The 24,795-nt window shown below is 32.1% G+C and overlaps 3 protein-coding genes across 3 annotated transcripts; 1 reads left to right on the forward strand and 2 right to left on the reverse strand.

Annotated features, from left to right (window-relative positions):
• Positions 1 to 1,062: 1,062 nt before the first annotated feature.
• LOC123670202 (RNA polymerase II subunit A C-terminal domain phosphatase SSU72) lies at positions 1,063 to 2,099 on the reverse strand. Its single transcript, XM_045603709.1, has one exon. The coding sequence runs from the start codon at positions 1,820 to 1,822 to the stop codon at positions 1,244 to 1,246; it is 579 nt and encodes a 192-aa protein (XP_045459665.1). The 5' UTR covers positions 1,823 to 2,099; the 3' UTR covers positions 1,063 to 1,243.
• An 8,002-nt stretch (positions 2,100 to 10,101) lies between these two features.
• Positions 10,102 to 22,390, forward strand: LOC123670203 (coiled-coil domain-containing protein 22 homolog). The gene is made up of 8 exons (XM_045603710.1): positions 10,102 to 10,176; positions 10,624 to 10,795; positions 11,540 to 11,804; positions 11,876 to 12,141; positions 12,497 to 12,721; positions 13,161 to 13,300; positions 21,059 to 21,224; positions 22,118 to 22,390. The coding sequence occupies exons 1-8, from the start codon at positions 10,127 to 10,129 to the stop codon at positions 22,337 to 22,339; spliced, it is 1,506 nt and encodes a 501-aa protein (XP_045459666.1). The 5' UTR covers positions 10,102 to 10,126; the 3' UTR covers positions 22,340 to 22,390.
• On the reverse strand, positions 22,340 to 24,554 carry LOC123670204. The gene is made up of 2 exons (XM_045603712.1): positions 23,448 to 24,554; positions 22,340 to 22,684 (listed from the first exon to the last, which is right to left on the reverse strand). Exons 1-2 carry the CDS (start codon positions 24,495 to 24,497, stop codon positions 22,415 to 22,417), a joined length of 1,320 nt encoding a protein of 439 aa, XP_045459668.1. The 5' UTR covers positions 24,498 to 24,554; the 3' UTR covers positions 22,340 to 22,414.
• Between the last annotated feature and the right edge of the window lie 241 nt (positions 24,555 to 24,795).

A 24,795-nucleotide genomic window follows, 5' to 3' on the forward strand; every position in this document is an offset into this window, starting at 1 on the left:
TGAAAATTTGCAACAGTGGTTTAATAGACATACTCAAACTAGTGTTTTAGTGACTCAAAATTTGGTTAATGTCTTGTGTAAATTAATATAAAAGCTGATATATTTATTTTTAACAAAAATTGTTTCAAATGTCCAGAAAGAGGTGAATTGTGATAAGTAGGGCAGGAAACTTCTAGTTATACAATAATATACATTTTTTTTTACATTATAATTAACATTATTTATTTCATCAAATAAAAACAAATTCAATTATATCAGAGGATAATTGTTATTTTTGTCTTAAATACAAAATATTTAAGTTCTAATAATAAGAATTACCACTGTACAAAATTCGCTATTACTTAGATTTTATGTTAAAGACTATTTGACGGGTCGCTGGTACTGCTAACTGATGTTTAACTGTATCTAGCTGATAAAGTTTATATTTTTCTTTTCAACCATCAAAGTACACTTTATACTTCAAATGTTTCTTTACATTCACAACATATTAATCAGAAAGTTAAAGTATTTATTAGTTGATGTGTAAGTGTCAAGGGCCTGTTTTACCTTTGCTGATGAAGCCTATCACTATTTTGTGCAAGATAAATGTTGTAGTTAAAGCTATCTGAGGTATGATGGCATCTAACAGATAAATTAACAGATAAATTTTTATTTTTCCGATCAAATTCCAATCTATTTATGGGTATTCTTATTCGTAATAGTAAAGCTAAAACTTGTAGTTATTATTTATTATTTGAGGTAAAACAGGCTGTAATGACCTATTAACATAAATAAACTTTTTCTAGCACTGGTGAAACAGGGCCTTAATGTCCACAGTACATAATTGACAGAAATATCATTAACACAAACTAATATGAAAGATATTTAATCAGTATCTTTTTAAAAAATAATATCCTAATTGTAAATAAAACCAATATTTTAGGTTATAAATATCAATACTGTAGCTGGTCTAATATTTTGAGTCATTACAAAGAACATTGCTTGTGTATATATTATGCAAGCTAATTTGTTATGCTATAGGAACTAGGAAAATTGTAAAGGTTAATTAATAAAAATCTTAAATTTACAAATGATGTTTTGTCTTTTGTAATAATATTTCAAAGCTATTGTTACTCATATTGCTTCAGTATAAAAATATTAAACTTCCTAGTTAATATCTCATGGAAATTCTCATTTGTCAGCAGCAAGCACTGAAATGCAATACAAACATTAAGCATTATTGGCAATGTTACACAATAATTTGTCAATAAAACATAATACAGTTCAAGATTGGTCTATGGCACTTTGATTCGAAGTCATGCAGAAGTTCATCAATGTCATTATCTAAGTCATCACTCTGTGCCATTTTAGTAACCATGTCACTTATGAGGAAAGCACCAATGGTAGCCTCTTCGTGGTTATCTTGAATATCTATATTTATCACATGAACTGGCTGGTTATGTACTGATCTCTTCGATCCAAACCATTCGATTACTTGATCGTAAACTCTCTCTTCGCACGTAATAATTACGTCAAAACGTTCTTTACTGACTTGAAATTTTTCTGGACATGGCTTTATTCTCCGATTTCTGTCTAACATGTGTAGGAGACCGTTTTGAGTGTAATATGCCTTGTCTTTTTCTAGTAAATCGTTGTAAATATCGTCGTAGGGGACACCGAATTCGTAACAGTTTGGACGATCAGCCGATGCTCCGGGTAACTTAACCTTTTCGCCAGTTCCGAATGATTTAACCTTAAAGCCTTTTTTAGCTAGAAAGGCGTGCGCTTCCATACTTCTGTTCATGTTGGACGAACACACAACTGCAATATATAAATCACCCATCGTCTATCAAAAATAATCACAGGGTTTATAGAAGTTCCCTCCGAGTAGTGACGTAGTCAATTACTTAATCATTATAAATGCAATGATAGATACATTTACTTAGCGAAACTAATTAGTAGACGATGAATAACTTTAATTGTTATAGTTCTTTTTATTAAAAAATATCAAAGTTAATACAAAATAATACAAATAAAGCTGCTTGGAAGTTCTAAGTTAACAATGACAAGTAACTCAATTTTAATGACAACAAAAATGACATGTGCCTGACTTTAACGTTGTAACAAAAATGTGTTTCCAACTTTCCAAGTTCAAATTGAGTTCAAATTCATAACTAATTGCCTTAATTTGGCACTCCTTTATTCGATTTTTAACTTTTTTTACTTTGAATTGTTTGTTCGTCGTTTGTTCGTTATTGTTCGAATGTAAAAATTATTGTTCGTTCGTTTTTTACTTATTTATAATTTATTAAACAAACGTTCACCCTTAAGTTGGCCCTCATAACTAGATAATATCGTGATTTTTATCGCTAGGGAGGGCAGCCGCCGTCCGCTGTAACAAAATGCAGAAACGCAGAAAGGTGAGCTGGAGTGGCTGAGACTGGTCGTCGAAGGCGACCAAAAAGACGAAGCTGCGGAGGCGAACGTGGGTGTCACCATTTTGTTACGCAAGGGCAAAGGTGCCGCACCTTCCGAAATGCCGGAGACGTCACGGAACGATATTTCATTACACAAATTGATATTTCAAAAATAGTAATTAACAATTTAATTGTTTTTATGATCGAACAATTATCAATAGTGATCGAAAAAACGATAATGAATAAAAACTAATTAATCTGAGTGACAAAAATAAAAATATCTAGTAAGGGGAGCCAACTTAAGGGTGAACATTTGTTTAATTAATAATAAATTAATAAAAGACGAACAAACAATTTGAACATTCGAACAATAACGAACAAACGATGAACCAATATTAAAAAAAAAAAAAACAATAACCGTAAATAGTGGGGCCAAATTCATTGATCCCAATGCCGAACATTGTAGCATCGGTGTAAAAAAGCCTTTATACACAGGTCGTGCAACAACAATAGTGGGGTACGTCGGCTTAATTGTTGCGCTTTTCTTTTTAATTTACGGCCCCCAGAGGCATGACAATCGATGGGTGTGCTATGCAACGAAGACAGAATAGCATTCTGTTTCCTTTTCTATCATACGATATGCATTTATGTTTTAAAATATAACCAATTACAATGAAACGTTACTCAATATAACCAATTAGAATGAAACGTCACTCCACCAACGTGCGCAATGCGCACTGTGCTCCGCACCACGTTACCGCATATATTAATGTCAGTGACGTACAGCGACGTTATCGCGAACTAAAAGTGTCATAAGACACTATCGTACTAATAATTTATCTTTATATACTCTTTGCTAGTAATCTCTCACCATTGAAATTGGGTTTAGTTGTATGACCTGATACAAGACCGTGATACAAGACACACGTACATTAGTAGACTTTGACAGTAGGAGCTAAAAGTTAAAATACCCAGTAGCAGGGCTGCCAAATGTACGATTGTAATTGTACTCATACGATTTTTTTGCATTTTTACTCATGTAAAATCGCTAGACCAAGATCGTACGCAAAATGTACGATTTTTATATTCCTACTAGCTGACCCGGCGAACTTCGTATCGCCTAACACAAACTTTATCGTATGGTATTAATGTTCAAATTGACTTTTAAGTATTATCACAAATCTTTTGTATGGGAGTATAGAAAAGTGTTGTTTTTAGACTTTTTCAGGAAATTTAATTTTTTTTTTTTTTAGAATTTTTCTCTCCGTAAGAACCATCCTCGTACTTCAAGGAACATTTTAAAAAAAGAATCAGCGAAATCGGTCCAACCGTTCTCGAGTTTTGCGCTTAGCAACACATTTTGCGATTCATTTTTATATATAAGATTATCTGGAAACATTTCAAAATTTAAGAAACGTAATCGACCGGCAAGCATGAATTTCGTTGAATTCCCCAACTACCTAACCCATGCCTAGATCTTTTACTTGAATGAAGACTTTTTGAAAAATCATATAAAAACTGTATTTATTTGCTTTCTAATGAAACTTATAATTTATCTTGTGGTACTAATTGCGACTTGAAAAAAAAACATATTTTGAAATAAAAAACAATTTTGAAAATTATAACACTGGCTCGATTTGCCTTAAATTTGTTTTGTATTCCCCATTACAGATTGTGAACAAGTATTCTGCGAAGGTAATTTAATCAGAACAAAACTTAGAAACAGTTTATCCAATGATACACTTAAGAGGACATTATTAGCCAAGCTATTAATAAGAAGAAACGAAAATTATACGAAGTTTAGGCCAACAAATTCTTTTGTTAAAAATTATGACCACAGAAAATTTTGTATGGGTGTAACGAATGCTTTTATTGCATTTATTTTCTAAAACTAAACGAATTTTGATAATTTATAATAAAAAATTAGTATTTAGTTTTAAAAGGCTGTATGATCTTTTTATTTCAAAATTTCCTTGGCATACTTTTGTTTTTATAGTTGGCATAAGATCACACTTTTTTGCACCTGGCAGCCCTGCCTAGTGTCCAGTAGGACCCAGTATACAACCGAAAAAAGCGCGGGAACTTTGAAGTGAAAAGGCGGTCTTTTTTTTTTCAAAAATATTTTATTAATTTTATAATTCATTCACTGGAGTTTTCTATAAATAAATACTTATAAATTAATCAAGAGATGGGGAGAAGTAAGAAAAGGAAAAAGAAGGAGGAAGGTAACGCTGAGGACGACTCGTTGAGCTCCGACTCCGAGTCCATAAAATCTGTTGAGCTAACAGACGCCGAAAGGTATGCCCCGTTTCGGGTAGCCGATTACGTGCGGCACTACCCTGAGAACGGGGGTAATTTTGACTATATTGTATTCCTGGAGAGTACAGAGGCTGACAAGCCAATCGGAACAAGAGACATGATGACACTCGCTAATAGCATAAAAAAATATAATAAAGGCGTGAAACAACTAAAACGCATTAATAAAAGTAAAGTTGGAGTTATCTTTGATAGACCTGCTTTTGCTAACGCGGTCTTAGGCAACAAAAAATATCTTGATGGGTACAAACTTAAAGCTTCCCTTCCGGCTGCCGCTACAGAGGTCACTGGGGTAATTTCTCATGTGCCTATAGAATTATCCAATAAAGAAATATATTCAGCTCTAACTAGCACGAAAAATATTATATCTATACGTAGATTTATGCGACGTGTAAGAGAAAATGGAGAAATAAAATTAATCCCCACAAAAACAATTTCTATAACCTTTTCCTGTCCCAATTTACCAGATAGTGTGGACCTCAACAGCTGGCGGTTCGAAGTACGGCAGTACATCCCGCCAGTAAAGCAGTGTCTAAAGTGTTTAAGATATGGTCATATTGCAAAATTCTGTAAAAATTCACAAAGATGCAGCATTTGTGGCGAAGGTCACAATTTTAAAGATTGTCAGACTCCTTATACTGCAGCCAGTTGCTGTCACTGCTCTGGCAATCACATTGCCATATCCCCTGCATGCCCTGTTAAAAAAGAAAAAATCCAGCTTAACAGAGATAAATTTCAGAAAAAAAGCTTTGTTGATGTTTTAAACAGCTCTCACTTTCCATCATTAAACAAAACTGATCAGTTCTTATCTCTTTTAAATTCCGAAATAATACTCAAATCTATTACAGAAGCTTTAGTAAAACTTATAACACTAAACAAAAATAATGAAATACCTATCTCTTCCCAAAATATTAAAAATGTCCTGCAAGATACATTAAAAAAGGTTACTAATAAATAATTTGTACTTTATGGATACTTTAAATATTGTGCAATGGAATGCTCAGAGTATTCTACACAATCAACATATTTTTAATTATTTCCTTTTGGACAAAAATATTCACATTGCGTTAATTTGTGAGACTTGGTTAAAGCCTTGTCAAAAATTTAAGATACGTCATTACAATGTAATTCGTCTTGATTCAGGAAACACCCACAATGGCGTAGCCATATTAATACATAGCTCTATTTCTTATTCTAAAATTGATACTTTTTATGATGACTCCATTCAAAATGTTGTTGTTCGTATAAAATACTCTAGCAACAAAGAACTTACTATCATAAGCTTTTACAGTCCAACTAATTGCAATCCTGCTTTTTCTAAATCTAAACTAGACAGGTTAATTAAAAGTTTACCAGAACCAATCTTCCTAGCAGGAGATTTTAATGGCCTAAACTCAGCCTGGGGCTGTTCTACTTCTAATTGTCGAGGCAAAGACATTTTAGAGTCTATCAATAACAATAATTTGGTTATACTTAATGACGGAAGTATGACCACTGTTGGTTCGCACATATGGAGACAGAATGCTCTTGACTTAACCATAGTATCACCTTCATTGGCTCTAGAGTGTGACTGGTCAGTACATGACGATCCCTTAGGCAGCTACCACTTTCCTGTAATCACAAAAATTTTACTTAATAACAATCATTACAATGCCACTCCTATTCCCAATAGTAGCTCACTACCCTGCTTCCCTAACCTGAACAACGTTGATTGGAACATTTATAATTTAAATGTCCAACTATTGCTCACTGAATTTTCTCTTGATACACAAGACCCCCTTCATAACTACACAAAATTTACAGATATTTTACACTCAGCACTGTGGAAATCATCTTCTATTTCTAAGCACTCTTTGGTTAATACAGCTTTATCTTCATGCTCTTCTTCTAACTTAAATAAAAAAAAAAAACTTCTTCCTTGGTGGAATTTCAATTGCACCAAAGCCGTATTAAATAGCAAAAACGCTTATTTGACTTTTAAATCTGATCCCACTGAGGCTAATTACATTAATTTTAAAAGACTACAAGCCACCAAAAAATATATTATCAGAAATGAGAGAAGAAACAGTTGGATAAAACTTTGTGAACAATTTAACAGATCGACTCCTATATCAGTCATTTGGACGTATATGCGAAAATTTAACAAAAGCTACTCTCCACCTTCCCATAACAACTCTGACTATTCTTGGATCTTTGATTTTCTCAAAAAATATACTCCAGATACTGTAGAGCCAGCCTTTAATCTTAATTCTTTCTGCCATATTCTTCCTAATCAAAATTTTATTATAAAATCTTTTACCATTGTCGAATTAAATTCTGCTATTTCATCCAGAAAAGACTCTACACCTGGCCTTGACTACATTTCATATAAAATGCTTAAACACCTGTCTTCTCAATCTAAACTAATTTTATTAAATATCCTGAATCTTCTTTGGGAGCATAATCTTATTCCTATGGATTGGAAGGTTGATTGTTTAGTACCTATCTTAAAACCCAACAAGGACAAGTTTAACTTTGATTCATATAGACCTATAGCATTGACTTCTTGCATGGGAAAAATATTTGAACAACTTTTAAAACAAAGATTGGAACATTTCATAGAGTCTAATCATATTTTACCTTCTAATCAGTTTGGTTTTAGAAGAGGCAGGTCTTCAAGGGAGAGCATTGCTCACTTACATCTTGATATTTATAATGCTATACAATCAAAGCAAGCTCTCGCTGGAGTTTTCTTCGATGTAGTTGGAGCCTTTAATAATGTTAACCATCATATTCTATCCACGGAATTAGCTGCGATTGGTTTACCTGTAAAAGTTATACAATGGATTTTTAATTTTTTGCACAGTAGGAAGGTATTTGTTAAGTATAATAATAGACTTATTGGTCCAAGGCTTTCTCATAAAGGTACATGTCAAGGTAGCATTTTGAGTCCATTGATTTTCACACTTTATATACATAGATTAAACTTAATTCTAGGCTCTCATATATACAATTTACAGTTTGCTGATGATTTGGTAGTCTATTGTTCTAGTAATAATATAACTACCCTAAATCTTAAGTTAAACGAAGCTTTAGTTAAATTAAATTCTTATTTTAATTATCTTGCATTGGACATTAGCTTTGAAAAGTCTAAAGTCATAGTTTTTAATAAAGTAGGGTCTGAAAGAATTAAAATAAACTATAATAATATATCTCTTCTTATCACAAATGAAGTTAAATTTTTAGGTGTTATATTCATGAATAACTTATCATGGAACAAATATGTAGACCACATAGTTGATAGAGCTCTTAAGGCTCTTAATATTTTAAAGTCTCTTGCAAAAACATATTGGGGTTCTGATCCAAAAATCCTTCTTACCCTATATAAATCTCTTGTACGCAGTCATTTTGAATATGGATTTCTATGTTTTTCTGCTAATGACAAGTTGGTTAACAAATTAAATATTATTCAAAATCACAGCCTGAGACTTATCACTGGCGCCATGAAAACAACCCCAATTAATTCGTTACAGGTCGAGTGCAACATTTCCCCTTTACACCTTAGATTTAAATATTTGAAATACTGTTTTTTGCTAAAACTGTTTTCCATTAGTAATCATCCTCTAATTAAAAAGCTTAATTACTTACATAGTAAATATCCTGTAAATGCTCCATTAACTTCTAATAACCCATTTATTCTCTTCGAATATTCATTCATGTTAAATCTAAATAACCAACACAAAATACACAGTTCTAGCAATTGGATGTGTTACGAAAAGGAGTTTGACTGTCTTATTAATCAAATCGATATTATTATTGACCATAAGCTAAAAGAGCGCCAGGAAGTTTACAACCTCATAGCACAATACTCTGATAAGTTCAAACAAGTTTACACAGATGGATCAAAAAATGATATAAATGTTTCCATGGCCTATTATGTACCTCATCTGAAGTTTGGCCAAGGCGTCAGATTGAAAAAGGAGATATCAATATTTACAGCTGAAGCTCTAGCAATTACTGCTGCCCTAGAATTCATTAAAAAACAAACTAATCAATATTGGCTGATCATTACTGACAGTATGAGCGTTCTAAAGGCTTTAGATAATTATCAATTCAGTGCTAATACAAACTTCATCATTTTAGAAATAAGACATCTCCTTTATCAACTATCCAGAAGAAACTACAACATCAAATTATTGTGGACACCTTCACATATAGGAGTAAGGGGAAATGAACATGTGGACTTTCTGGCACGTTCAATTGTTGACAGTGACAGCGGCAGCCCTGTTGATGAGAATGTTGCCGTACCATACACTGATCTATTAGTTGCTATTAAATCAAAAATCCTATCTGATTGGCGTGATCTTTGGCGACAAACCTTGTTAAGAAAAGGATCTTGGTATGCTCAGATAAATCAAGATATTGGAAAAAGTCCTTGGTTTACTAAATCGCATCAACATAGAAGCAGAAAATATTATACAATACTATGCCGCTTGAGATTTGGACATTGCAGATTTAATGCACATTTGAATCGTATGCGTATCATCTCATCGCCCGTTTGCCCACATTGCACCAACAACTCTACACAGTCTTTAGATCACATATTTTTTGAATGCTCCGCTTTTAATCTGGAACGCCTCTTATTTATAGCCAACTTGTTATCAACTTCTGGACCAAAAAATGTCCCGCGCAATACACAAGATTTATTGACTAATTTGGATAACTATACTAGTATATTTGAATTTATTTGCAATACTATCAATGATATTTGAAACAGGATCAGGACCTTCATTCATCGGATGTGAAATTTTATTGTGATATTTCAGGCTTCGGCCTATTACAGACTTGGTTTCGACCTCGCCTATCACTTATAGACAAAGAAGAGTAGACGAAAATATGAAATTTCAGACTTGGTTTCGGCCTTACTCTACCAGTCATCGAATCAGAAGAACAATAAAGTTACTTCAGACTTGGCTCCGGCCTTTTGATATATCAGAACGAAACTTACAAATTCAGACTAGGCTGTATGGATTATAGTCCTTTGCCTTTCCCTATTGGGGATAAATTTTAAAACAACAACAACAACCAGTATACAACCTTTGTATATAAGTGTATAAGCTGTAATTAATATTTAATCTATGATACGCTATGAGTTTTTTTATTTTAGTAAACTTCAAGTTTAAGATTATATTATACGAATAGAAATATCTAATAAAGATAGTAGAATTCGATGGTAAAAAGGAATTTACTATCGGTTAATGTCATCAGTAAAAGAATCAAAGCGTTATCCACAACTGGTAAAACAGGCCCCTTAATATTTAATTAATTAGTGTCATATTTTTTATATTTAAGAAGATATAAAACTTTAATTTTTTTTGTATTATTAAAACATCAATAAAAATCATACGAACGGTGTCTCTACTTTGTAATAAAAAATGGAAGAAGTGGATTCTATTATTTTGCATTTTCTGCGACAGTTAAATATGTAAGTATTTACCTATTTCATTCTTGATTTATATTACTACTAGCTGACCCGGCGAACTTCGTATCGCCTAACAGTGACTTTTAAGTATTATCACAAACCTTTTGTATGGGAGTATAGAAAAGTGTTGTTTTTTGAGTTTTTCAGGAAATTTAATTTTTTTTTTAGAATTTTTCTCTCTGTGAGAACCATCCTCGTACTTCAAGGAATATTTAAAAAAAAGAATTAGCGAAATCGGTCCAACCGTTCTCGAGTTTTGCGCTTAGAAACACATTCAGCGACTCATTTTTATATTATAGATTTATCTAAAGCTGCCTGTTAATGATTATTAAACAATGAAAACAGTTATTCTGAATGGTGGCCCACAACAATGTTAACTCATAAAGTAAAAACGATTTTTTTTTATAAATATAATCTTTTGACATATTTATGATTCTTTCATTATTTCAGAGATATTCATAATGACTTTAAAAACATTAGCGAGCTACCAGTTGAAATAATAGTAGAATCAGCTATAAAATGTATAAAAGCTATTAATCCAACTGTAAAAGTACCATGTAAATTACCCTCTGGTGTATCACAAAGAATAGAAGTAGCTGCGCAAGTGGCTGGTATATGTAAGGTAAATTTGATTCTATTTATTTAGGTTTCTTAAACTCAAAAGCAGAAGAAGGATAATTCAGAAGGTTTCCAAAAGTGGTCATATTTATAATTCTTTTTGAACTAATTTTACCACATTCCTGAGGACTGGAAACAATATAATTCATTTCAATGCAAGTCAAAAATAATGTTAATTTCTGAAACATAATAGTTTCTATTAAGTATAAATAATGTTTATTTTTAAATGTGTTAGTGCAAGGCAGAGTTTTGGAAAAGTGGACTTGTTTTGTTTTGAAATTGATGTTTGGTTTCTTTTTACAGTACTAGGAAGGCAAACAAGTGTTTGGTCCATGTAATGGTAAACGGATATCACTGCTTACGGACATCTGCAGTACCAGATGGCACATCACACATCACAAGGGCATTGCCAACCCTATCCCTAACCCTCCTCAGGAGCTCTGGCTACTTTACTCGCCTCTGAAATACAATACTAATTAACAGCAATGTTATCTAGCTGCAATCTTCTCAAAGGTTGAGGTACTTCTCCATTCAGGGTGCTTTAGATTTTAAGCAGGAATCCTGCTTAAAATCCTGCAGGATATGTCCTTTTGTCAATCGCATGTGCGTGTGTGTTTGCAAATGTGCGAGTGCAAAATGTGCAAAAAAAAATGCGTATGCGCGTGGGCGCATGTTGTGTGTGTGTCTGTGTGTGTGTGTGTAATAGATATTTATTTGTTTATATTATTTATCATATATTTTTTAACAGGATCTAGGTTACCAGAATGATGTCGGATATCAAACATTCCTCTATCATAATGAGACAGAATTAAGACAAGTTTTCATGTTCCTGATAGAAAAATTACCAAGTGAAGACAAAAAGCTCACAACTAAAGTTAAGCCTATGAATGCAAAATATCAGCTTTTACAAAATATAAGTAATAAAATTGGAGAAGATCTGAACACCATTTGGATTCCACCCTGTTGTAAACCTTCGTTAAAAAGTAATGTAGGAGATTTCATATATAGTCAAGGTAAAATAAAAACATATCATTGAGTATAAGTATTAAATAAAAACTGTACTAAATTAAATTCGAAATTTCAGTTTCAGATCAAACAGAGAATAAAGAAATATCCCCTGATAAAATTATTGAAAAAATTTCGAAAATTAATAAAATGAGGAATACCATTCCTAAATCTGAAGTTAGTCATAATGTCCTGCCAAGTAAAACTGTGGTAATTAATAACAAAGTTACGATGTCTGAGAGTGACAAGACTCTGAAAGAATTACAAGAAATAGTGATCTTACTTCGCCAAAAACTAGATACTCTTGAAAGTGAAAGAAATGTAATGAATGTGGAGTTTTCTCAGGTGGGTTTTACATTCCTGAAAAGCTCAGTAATACATATAAATTTTCTGGAACATTATTATTCTATTTACTGCAATATCTTTCAAGTTAAAAAGCCGACCGACGGCAGGATAACCATCCAACTGCTGGTTTTGAAATACACAGGCCGAAGGCGGGCAGCAGCGTTTTCGGTGCGATAAAACCAGCCCTGCGGTTACCAACCCGCCTGCCCAGCGTGGTGACTATGTTCAAAACACATAAGTTCACGCCATTTTTGCCGTGAGCTTGTGGAGGCCTATGTTCAGCAGTGTACTGTATTAAGTTGAAATGATGATGAATGACTGCAATATCATTTTCCTTTGTCGTAATTACTTTTAGGCACAAAAAAATAGTGAGCGTGCTGAAAATGATTTAAGGAATATGCAAAGTATTCTGAACAGTGTTGGAATAACTGAATTTGAATCCGATGAAATTGAGAATATATTACAAAAGGTTCATAACAATATAAACATGCTACACAATAAAAGTGAAGAAATAACATCAAAGAACTTATCACTTAAAATTGAAATTGAAAAAATGAAAACGAAAATTAGTTCTTCAGAAGTAAGTAAAGGATACTTACTTCTTACTCTACCATTAAAATATTTTTATAAAATTATAAACTTACTGTTAAAATATTTACATGCTTTATAAAAAAAAAACATTTAATCCTCTCTGCAGGAACATTCATTTATGTATCATTTCTTATTTATCGGCCGACTTCTGAAAAAGAGAGTTATCAATTTGACTGTATTTTATGTGTGTTACCTCATAATTCTTTTCTACGTGTACCAATTTCGATGATTTGTTTTAATCAAAAGATGGTGCTTGTCATTTGATCCCATTTAAATGTAATCGAGATCTGACAAGTACTTTATGATTATAATTCAGAGCCGTTTCAGAGGAGTTTAAGTACAAACATTGCGACACGAAAATTTTATATATTACATGTAATGTATGAAAGACTAAGAAAATAATAAGAAACTTTTGCTTTGCTTTTTAGTCAGAACAGATAAAATGTAGAAACACCTTAACAAACTTAAAGGAAACTGCCAAGAGTTTGAAAGATGAGTGTGAAAAGAAAGAAGGGTTAAAGAACCAGTTAAAACTTAAATACGAAAAACTGAAAGGTGGCAACAAAAGGTAAAACTAAAAATAATAAATATTATAAAAAGTTAAAATTTGTTAATTTATTTGTAGGAACTATTTAACCTGTTTTGATAGTTGTTCATCAGTAGAAAGCAACAATATTTCTGAGTAGCATAGGCTGTATTATTATTTTTATTTTCGTCGCAATAAGTTTTTAGTCACAAAGAATTACATTTGTAAAAAAAATCACTAGTGTTTTGTTATGTTGAATGACAAGGGGCCATCCATAAATTACGTCATACCCGGAGTGTGGGTAGGGGATTTACGTTGTATGACATTCCTAGTTTTCCAATTACAGTACTAAAGCGCATTATGCGGCAACGCTTCGCACAATTGAAAAACACTTGTTAATTTTTTCTCAGTACAACTCAGTGGCAAAAAATTAACAAGTGATTTTTCTTTAAATTGCATTGATCGAAATTTTTTATTTATACTGTATTCTTAGTAATGTTTAATTGTTGAAAAATATTTTTTGAGATTCTCCATATAAAGGCGATCATCGTAAAACTCAAGCATCATGTAAAGATTCTGGCTCACCACAATAAATATTAGTAAACTTCATATTAGAATCAATTAATGCTTTAAGATTTATGTAGAAATATTTTTTCCTATTACAATAATCTGCTGCATCCTCAGAAGGCTTTGCAATCCTTATATGTGTACAATCGATTGCTCCTAAGATATTTGATATACCTATATATATATATATATATATATATATATATATATATATATATATATATTTTTTTTTTTTTTTTTTTTTTTGTACAAACCTTCACATGTATTGATTATTGCATGATTAGTCTGAGGTCACTTGATAACATCGTCGAATTTCGTTAGAATCCAAGTTATGACACCGCGAATGACTTGGACTTTTAATGAAATTGAAATATGAAATATATTTGATATATTCCGCAAGTATTTGCAATAAACCACGAAAATATTAAGAAACTTATTTTAGTGCTTATGGCTTTCATCCCAAAGATATTCTTGGGAATAAAAGTCGATGTTTAAAGTTCATCTACAAAAAAAAGGTTTCAGTAATATATTATATATAATAGAATGAATAAAAATGAAAATATAATGCTATGTGGTTACGGCAGTAAAGAATATACAATTACTGCCGTAACCACAACAGCGAAAACTCCACGCGGACGAAATCGCGGGCACAGCTAGTATATATATATATATACACAAACATATGCATATATCTAACTTCTGCTATAATTACTGGAGGAATCAATAAGGTTCTTTATAGTATAAGTGAGCACTTAAAAAGAAATTAATATAATTAAAGGATTAAGGAAATACGTATGAATAGATTAGAAATAGAGCTTCCTTATATATATATACTGTTTTGTCTGTATTTTATAACGTAACTGTTTCTGTTTCTAAAATTCATTTAATTTCATTTCATTACGGATTAACGGAGATACAAATGAAAAAAATCTGCGTTATTTATCAACAAAAACATATTCCACAAATTACCATATTTTACAGTTTTAAGGTAGGGGTTATTGAAAAATAGGACTTCAAAGTATACATTTCGACCTATTTACCCAGGGAGGCGTCTGATGTAAAGGTCAATAATTTTGTACATACAATAATCTATATCTATAATCCATCTATATCTATCTATAATCTATCTATAATCTATAATATATATAAAAGCGAAAGGTCACTCACTCATCACGAAATCTCCGAAACTATAACACCTACAAACTTGAAATTTGGCAGGTAGGCTCCTTATAGGGCGTAGACATCCGCTGAGAACTGATTTTACGAAACTCGACCCCTAAGGGGATAAAACGGGGATTGGAAGTTTGTATGAAAGTCCTATGTTTTTGAAATAAGAGACTTGAAATTTAAAATGTACGCTCTTTAGATGATGAGAAGGTGTCCAAATAATGTATCTTTAAAAATCAACTCCCTTTTGGGGTTAAAACGGGGGATGGTAGGTTGACTCCCTCATCACGAAATCTCCGAAACTATAACAGCTACAAACTTGAAATTTGGCAGGTAGGTTCCTTATTGGGCGTAAACATCCGCTAAGAGCTGATTTTACGAAACTTGACCCTTAAGGGATAAAACGGGGGTTAGAAGTTTGTATGAAAGTTTTATGTTTTTGGAGTAGGAGACTTGAAATTTAAAATATATGCTCTATAGATGGTGAGGAGGTGTCCAAATAATGCATCATAATCTATATATATAAAAGAGAAAGCTCACTAACTAACTCATCACGAGAACTCAAAAACCGCTGGATGGTCTATCCATCCAGGTTGGACAAAGATAAAATTTGGCAGGGAGGTAGATTATAGTTAGCAGACGTCCGCTAAGAACGGATTTTACGATATTCCACCGCTAAGGGGGTTTAATTGGGGCTGATAGTTTGTATGAAACATATACAGCCTAAAAATAAAACTAAAAATGTGGTGTATAGAGAGGTTTTATAAAAATAACTAATAAATTATACTAAATTGTGCCTTTTAAAAAGTTACTCAGTTTGATAAGCATTTCAAGTGACTGAAATAAAAAATAATTTGCGTTAAACATCTTAATAGTAATGCATATCTTCTTAACCACGCGGACGTAGTCGCGGGCAACAGTTAATGTATTATAAAACAAAGTCCCCAAAAGTGTTTCACCAATGGAGAGAAGGCTTCAAGAGGAAGGTTTACGGAACGGTTAAACCGATTTTGATGAGAGTTTCACTGTAAGTTTGCCGGGAAAACTTTGTGACACACTAATTTAACGCGGACGAAGCCGCGGGCACAGCTAGTAACATATATAAATAATGATTTGGATTCGTTATGTTATTACAACAAAGGTTGCTCTATTATATTTCAAAAATATAAAAAACGACGTTAACTGCGTTAATGACGTCAAAATATTACAATTTCGCGGATTGTTGGACCTTTTTTTGTGAAATGGTTCTTACGGTTGCTTAGAACACGGATACATTAAGAGGAAAGGGTACCGGGTCTGTCTCCATACAAACGTAGTCGACTGTTTTCTCCCTGGATAATGACACTAGATCAAATATTTTTGTGACATAGAACTCTTTGCTGCCATGACCATGCCCCTATGTTTTGATTTTTTTCATATTCTTATTATCATAGGAATTAGGAGACTTCAAAAACTCGAAATATTGCATAATTTTTTGTACATTTTCAGACACTCATTAAAAAAAATATATGCATATTTTCAAAAAAATGAAAACATAGGGGCATAGCCGAAGTCTTCTTTTATTTTCTAAAAAAAAAATTTTTAAAAAATTGCCATGTTTTGAGGAGAAAACAGTCGACTACGAAACACTGTTTTGGTCAAAAATTATATACCTAAAACGGTCTGAGCTGCAGTTGTCCCTTTCTTGCTTTTTGGGGGATAGGTCTGGGGGAGGGAAGGGTCAAAGCAATACGTATATACGCCAGCGAAGTGATGCCTCATAGTCGACAATTATATCGATACACTAGTGATGTTATTTTTAGTCGATATTTTCTAAAATTCGTATTAACAAAATTAAATAATTTCTCTTTTCATAACTACAATAAAACCGTATTTGTATATGCGGTTTTTATTGTAACACTGTGCAAACCTGGGCTAACGAAGGGTTTCGCTAAGAAATAACAATGATAATTATGGTAAATAACTGTGTTGTTTGTTTTTGGTACCAAAAGGGCTCAATACAAGGATTTCAAAAAAGTATATTATGATTATTATTACCGTAATACTAATAAAAAATACAATAAGAAAGTTTAAAAAATTAGGACTGCTCTTTCCCATGCCTATGCCAAGCAAGCTGCGAGCCGCGCTTCTTCCTCGCCTCCTAGGCGAAAAACAACTTCGGGGTTTACTCTTTCCAATATATTTTTTTATCAATTTCGGAATACTTTGTAAAAAGCTATGCATGGTCAAACATAAATAAATATAGATACGTAGCGACTTTAGAACCTCCTCTGTTTTTTTCATCGGTAAAAAATTGCTTAGTTGTTTTCTTGACATTACTGAGGAGCAGATTATTAAATTTGGTCGAATCTATGTACCTATGCGATTCGTATTTGGACTTCGCAAATAGAATCATATTTCTGAATTGCGTAAAAAACTCAAGTGGCCCCGGCCCCACTAGCGTAGCATTCCTTGGAACCCTGGGAACCTTGGGACCCTGTATCAAAATTAGTGGGGGGGGGGGGCAGGCAAATGATGGGTAAAGATTTCTCACAAAAAATGCTTGCATTGAATTAAAATAAATGTTTATTGATTATAAGTTATAACTTCCTCCTAGAATAGACAATAGTGAGTGTAGTCTGCTGTAGCTGTTCCTGTTCCATCGAAATCCTTAGGTAATTTTTTATCAGTTTTAGTTTTGAAAAACATCAAGTTAATACCTCCGGAATATTGGATGCAAGGCTATTGAATTTTATCAGTAATAATTCCATGAGTTCTTTAATGGAATGAATGTTTTGAATTTCGGATTTTAAGCTAATTTAAAGAGCTTGTAGTTCCAAGCTGGAGAGTTATTAGCCTTGACCTGCAGCAATAGATGCGGGGGATCGTTCGCTTCAGCCTGTGAGGCCAATACTATTAGTGAATTCCTATGAATCTTCCGCATCTATATGGGGGATTCACAGGCGCATAACCTGAAGAAGAGATTCAACGCTGCCTCCAGGTCTTACAGGTAGTAAATCGCTAGGGCAAAGTTCAAACACAGCAGAATTGGCGAGAGACTATTGGGCTTTCCAAATGGAACCCATGCCTTTTGTTTCTTACAAAAGCTGTCGAAGGTAACTTTTTTTAGTCTACACTTCCATCATTGCGCGAACCTGAAGGCTCTCTGGCATATTATGCGAAAAAGTAAGCGAAATTCTTTGCACTCTTTTTGCGTCGAATTCAACTCTTGACGATGAGGGAAAAGCACCACCGAGCATTCCACGGTGCGAACACGCGATGCGTAATGTGCACTATGGGCAGTGTCGTTTGTCGTGTTCTGCATTATTTCGATGTCAAGAAGTCTAGTGGTGCTAATTGTATCCACCAGTGGTTTGCAACCAATGTGCGAGCTTCGTGCGCAATGTTTCCGCGTACATTCAAAGTGTGGAATGATCTTGCTAAAATTTGGGGGTTTTAAAGCGTCTAGTGTCTACATCTTTTCTCTAAAGGCCATGGGCGACGGTAGCCGTTATAAATCAGATGGCTTCGTCTGCTTGTGTGCCCCATTCTTATATAAAAAAGATTAATTCATTGTTCATAATGATTAACTGAATCCCGAAATAAACGATACAGAATGTTATCAACAATTGGGCGCACGCTTGACTCGGATAAAAGGGGACTGCTTTTCAGACTTCAGTCATTTCTGAAGTTAAAACTCTATAGGTATGTATGACAGTTTTTTTATTCTTTTTTCCAGGAAGCACAAGATTAAGTGACATTGTGGATAGCATTTTACTAATTTTTGCTTACACACCTTAGGGGCCCTGTAAATAGGGGGCCCCGTATCATTGATACGGCTGATACGGCAATAGTTACGCCCTGAGTGGCACCCAATTCCCTACTTCAGGAATACGTATATTCTCAACTTACTTTACTCTATTCTTTTTAATCCTGTTGTACCTGCTTATCTAAAACGACGATTTAAGTTTCTTAGTGATTCCAATGAACGCAGTTTTCGTTCTGAGGAAAGCTTACTTCTTGAATTTCCCTCTCACTCCTCTTTCGTTTATACTAAATCTTTCACTGTTCAAGCTTGTCGACTTAGGAATTCTATAGACGTGTAAAATCGGTTTCTATTTTTAACCCACTTCCAAAAAAGGAGGAAGCTCTCAATTTAACTGTATTTTTTATGTATGTTACTTCAGAAATTTTGACTGAGTGGACCGATTTCTACAAAATTTTTTTTAATCGAAAGGTGGTGTGTGTCATTTGGTCTCACTTGAGTTTATTTGAGATCTAACAACAACTTTTCGAGTAATATAAATAATACGTTTTTACTTGACTATTTTCGTCGACCTACGTTGTATTATACCGCATAACTTTTTACTAGGTGTACCGATTTTGATGGTTTTTAATTTAATCGAAAGCTGATGTTTATCGTGTAGTCATATTTCAATTTCATCGAGATCTGATAACAAATTTTTGAGTAATCTTTTGTTGTATTACATGTCGATGTAATTGAAGTCGGCTTTTTTTCCTTTGCGTACAAGTCGAACTCGGTCCACCCAGTCTAAAGTTCTGAAGTAACATATATACAAAAAAAAAAGAAAAATACAGTCGAATTAAGAACCTCCTCCTTTTTTGGAAGTCGGTTAAAAATCAATCTGATACGTATTATTATTTTCTGTTGGTGTTCAATAAAGTGTATTGTTATGTTATGTCATGTTAATCAACCACTCTTTAAAAAAATTCAATCGATTACGTAATTTGCCTAACTAAAAAAACATAAATAAAATAATAATTGAAAAAGTCGCCTTCATGATTTTTATAAGTGTACAGTACATAATGTTTGAAATTGGTGTAATTTATTTAGCTATCTTTGTGTAATTATTGAATTTTTATCTTGTTCCAGCTTTTTCAATTGACTTTCTAATAGTTGTTCTTCACGCAGGCGGCTTTTCTTGTTTTTTTTTTTTATTTATAATATTATTTTTAACCATTGTTATATCGCCGCAATTATATGTTAATTAATATATATAACCTATACCCATGTATTAATAACTGCGACAAACATGAGACATTACAAATTATATAGGTACTAAGACAAACGTTTTATACTATGTATGTACTACATTACATAATATATATATTATTCTTACACTTATACTATATACTACATGTATACACTATAATTATGTATGTATCTCAATACCCATTCTTACACACACCTCAACCATGTAATTACATACCTAATTCATAAATAAAGTACCTAAGTATTTCGATAATTACCCACAAAAATATAGTAATGTATCAAGTCACAAAGAGTATCCAAGTCAAAATAATAAAACATAATAATAAGTAGTTTACGAAATCCAATAATAGTAAAGCCGAATCACAGCAATACGATGCAGAACAAATTCAATAAAACAAGCCAAATTCAGAAAAATAGCACTATGCGCTAAATGTACTCGTAGTCAATAAGAAACGAAAGATGCGAATACTCAAATATCGTCAACAATTAATAGCTGAATAGCCGGCGCACGCACACTAAGAACGCGACAGTCACACGTAGAAAAAACGGAGCGGAGATGGTGCGGGGCGCGGTAGCGGCATGCAGCGCGACAGAAACATTTTATTCAAATACCTATTTTTGAAAAGTCTCTTCGGTACCCTTTCCTCTTAACTAAGTTTGTAATTTTTGTTAAGATTTAAAATTTTATTTTATTCTTGATAATTTTGCTATTTTACCTTTATTTTATTATTTTTGTTGTTTTTTTTTTTTTGTAATTAATATTATTTTTGACTTTCGTGAAGTGTGTGTATCAAGTTATGGCGAAATAAATGATTTCATTTCATTTCACACTAGGTAGGAATCATTAATGTGACCATTTGTGACAAGGACGGGGGAGGGATCAAAACATCGTGAAATTCCTGTGACGTAATTTATGGATGGCCCCAAAGTGCAATAGTAAGAAAGTACTACAATAAATGTTAAATGTTATTTTCTAATAAACATAGTCTATATTAAAACTATGTAATAGACTGGATGAGTATTGAATTATTGTAATATATACTGGTTCTCATTGGTTTACTTTATTATTCTAGGCATATTTACACTAAGCGCATTTTAGAAATAATAGGTAACGTTGAAAAACAAAATGCTGAAATCAAGAAGATTTTAGAAGATACTCGACAACTTCAAAAAGAAATAAATACCCTGGAGGGTCAACTTGATAGATGTTTCTCAATTGCAGACGAAACTTTGTTTAAAGTAAGTAAAATTACTTAATTATTTGGGGGTGTGAAGAATCACGTCGGGGTCACCAGTTTGGAGGAGATGCGAGGGACAGGGTCAGGTAAAGTCACTCATCCTCCATTGAAAAGGGAGGATCCTCGGACCAGACGGGTGTTGTGTCTGGTGGGCTACTGCCCCGACGCTTGTTTTCGGGTTCTTGTATATATTATGTTAAGCCTTCGGATCTATGATATCGCATTGTAGGATACGTTAGTTTTCTCTAGTTTTGTATGTCGCGAGATAGATGCCGCCACAATTATTTAAGTTTTTTTTTATTTCTCCATACCACTGACTTAATAGTAACTAATTGTGTTTGCAGGCAAACGAAGTAAAACCAACTTCAATTATATTGACAAGTAATATAACGTAGGTAGACGAAAAAATTGTCAAGTACATACTCATTATCAAAGATTACTCCAAAAGTTGTAATCATATTTCGATGAAATTTAAATGTGATAAACATCGGCTATCGATTAAATTAAAAATCATCAAAATCCCCCAGTAAAAAGTTATGTGGATTTTCGAGAGTTTCCCTCGATTTCTCTGGGATCCCATCATCAGATACTGGTTTCCTTATCATGGTAGCAAACTAGGGATATCTCCTTTCCAACAAAAAAAGAATTATTAAAATATATATACGGTCGAATTAAGTAACCTCCTCCTTTTGTTTGAAGTCGGTTAAAAAGACAGCAAGATATATTATCATTGATCAATTTTAAAAACATTATTTATATCATATTCAAATTTATTTTAAAGATTAACAATAGATAATAAGAACTAAATCATTGACTATGTTCTTTGAATTGGAAATTAATTTTATTTATTTCATAAATATACTTGTTTTAATGTTCATTTTTGTTTTGTTTCAGGATGCCAAGAGAGATGACCAAGCAAAAAAAGCTTATAAATTATTGGCTTTACTTCATTCTGAATGCAATACTATTGTATCATTAGTCAATGAAACTGGCACTTTATCCAGGGATATAATAGATTTAGAAGATAATATTAAAGCTGAAAAATCAAAGAGAACTGAGGATATACTGAAGAAAATTCAAATTGACCTTGCTAAACTGCAAAAGGAAACTTCTTAGTTTTTAAATTATACATTATATATTTACAATAAAATACTAATTCACACAAAACATTTTACTTTGTTGACCTAGAGCTCATTTCTTCTTAGGTAATATTTCAGGTGGTATATAATCATCATCAGTTTTTTCTTGGTTTGATTTCTTTGTAGTTGTATCTTCTAATTGTTCTTTTTCTTCAATTTGTAAGTCAATATTTTCTTCATTTTCGAAGAACCACAATTTCTGTTCTTCTACTTGTAATTCTTTTTGCTTTTGTTCAATGATTTTCATGCGTTTTGCTCTGTCTAAACGTTTTGATTGCTCTTCAAGTCTTTGCTGCCTTATTATCTCCCAATTTTTGAATAACTGAAAATCAAAAAGTATATTTCTGTAATTTTTTTTCACAAAAAAACTAAATAATACAATTTTAATGCAATTAAAAATACAAATAAATAATACTATATCAAAATAAGAAATTCTAAGCTGTAACAAACAGCCAAGTTTGTTTTGAAGCTTTATTCGGGTTGCATAGTTGAAAAATTACCATTAAATATTTTTGAAAAATTGTAAATACTGGTAAAATTATGATAAGCATGAATTTTTAAAAATTGCTAAATATCTAAACAATACTTGAAATTATTTGTTTCTAGTTAAAAGTATATAAAAATGTTTATTTAATGTCTGAATTTGTTATAGGCACAACAAAATAATTTTTTTTATAGTGTAAAAATCTACCACAAAGAATTTTTTTAGGTTACATCACCTTTTTAATATGGAGTGTTTTTAATGAAGTTTTTCTACAAGTTCTAGTAGAGTTTACATAGAATATAAAATTGGAACTCAGAATAAGGTGCTATTCTGAACATTTTAAAGATTTAAAAAATTAGTTACTGATGTGAAATTGTTATGAAAAAGTTGTTTGAAACTAAATAAAATTGTTTGTCTAGTAATTATAAACACTTGCAGTAAACACCTTAAGCTCAAAGTTTCCTTGTAATGTTAGGAAAATCAAGTTTGAAATATTCATGTTATTATTGTACTAAATATTCCCATAAGTTTTGTTATTAATATGTGATAGAACATAATTCTTTATGAGTAAATGAATTATTATGTGATTATAGTATGTTACCTCTTTTTGATCCGATATATCTCTATTTTGTATTTTATTTATTGCATTTTCTACCAAAATTTTAATAGATTCTTCTAATTTTATATCTGCTAAAGGAGTTTTACTCAATATTTCGATAGTTTTAGCTAAATATTTCTTGGTGTTCTCTTCTGCGTGTTCAGATTCCCTTTTTATAAAATCTATTAATTCAGTGTACACTTTAAATGTTTTTGTAGCAACAAGTTTCTCACATAAAGATAACATTTCATCATATTTTTTGTAGAACAACCATCCAATCAACTGCAAATTACAATTGACATTATCATTTGATGATCTCGATATCCAAGCTAAAGTCTTTCCTGACAATAGTTGTAAATCTGTGATGTCAAAGTGGTCATCAAAATAAGGATTTCTCAAAAATTTGACTCTTATTTTTATTTCCTCTATTTTCTTATTCTTTTCCTCTTGTGGTGGCTGTTCTTGAGGGGATACTTTATGTTCAGATAAATATTTGTAAGAAGCATATTGACAAAGAGTATTTGTGATCTCATTGGAATAATCTTCCTGTAGCATAATAAGAGAAGCTACATTGGCTCCGAGTTCGTAGTTTTCGGAAGTTATTAGTTTGTCTAATAATATGTTTGCCGTGTAAAAGTCTAGAAATAAACCAAAATTCAAAGGATCTTTAAGAATTTGAACTAAATCTTGTAAATTTCCGAATTCGATAAAGTTCCTTATAGTAGCGTGATTTGTAGATTCCAATGTATTTCCTGTTTCGGCTGATAGCCTTAGTTTATGCAGAAGATCTTTAAGTTCATCGAGATAAGCAGGATCTTTTACTGCATTTGCGAAGACATCCACATCAATTGCACTAATTACTCCTTTTGAAGAATAGTTTTGATCTAATATATTATAGAAATCGTGTAAATTTACTTTAGTCAATAGCGGAGAAGATGTTTGTGAATTCCAAGCTTCGATACATTTATATTCATTAGTTAAAAATGTTTGTTTTGATATAAAATATTGTGTGTAATTATTTTTAAGTACACACCGACGAAAATTACGAAACATTGTTAATTTCAATTTTTAACTGTATTTACATTAAATTGCTTAGTTTTAGGTTAATTGTTGTTTTAAAATTTATCCCCAATAGGGAAAGGCAAAGGACTATAATCGTTTTAGGTTATGTTAAATTTTCAACAAATATTTTAGTATTAAACTGACATTTGTGTAATGGTATTACCATTTCATCCAGGGTTTGTTACTAATTACCATTATAAAAAACCGGTTAATAATGTTATTTTTTCGATATCTTTTATAAATAGCGTAAATTTTTAACGTTAATTACGTAACAGAATGGTTTTTTATC

This window comes from Melitaea cinxia, chromosome 4 (genome assembly GCF_905220565.1).
Source record: "Melitaea cinxia chromosome 4, ilMelCinx1.1, whole genome shotgun sequence".
In the NCBI taxonomy this organism is placed as follows: Eukaryota; Metazoa; Arthropoda; class Insecta; order Lepidoptera; family Nymphalidae; genus Melitaea; species Melitaea cinxia.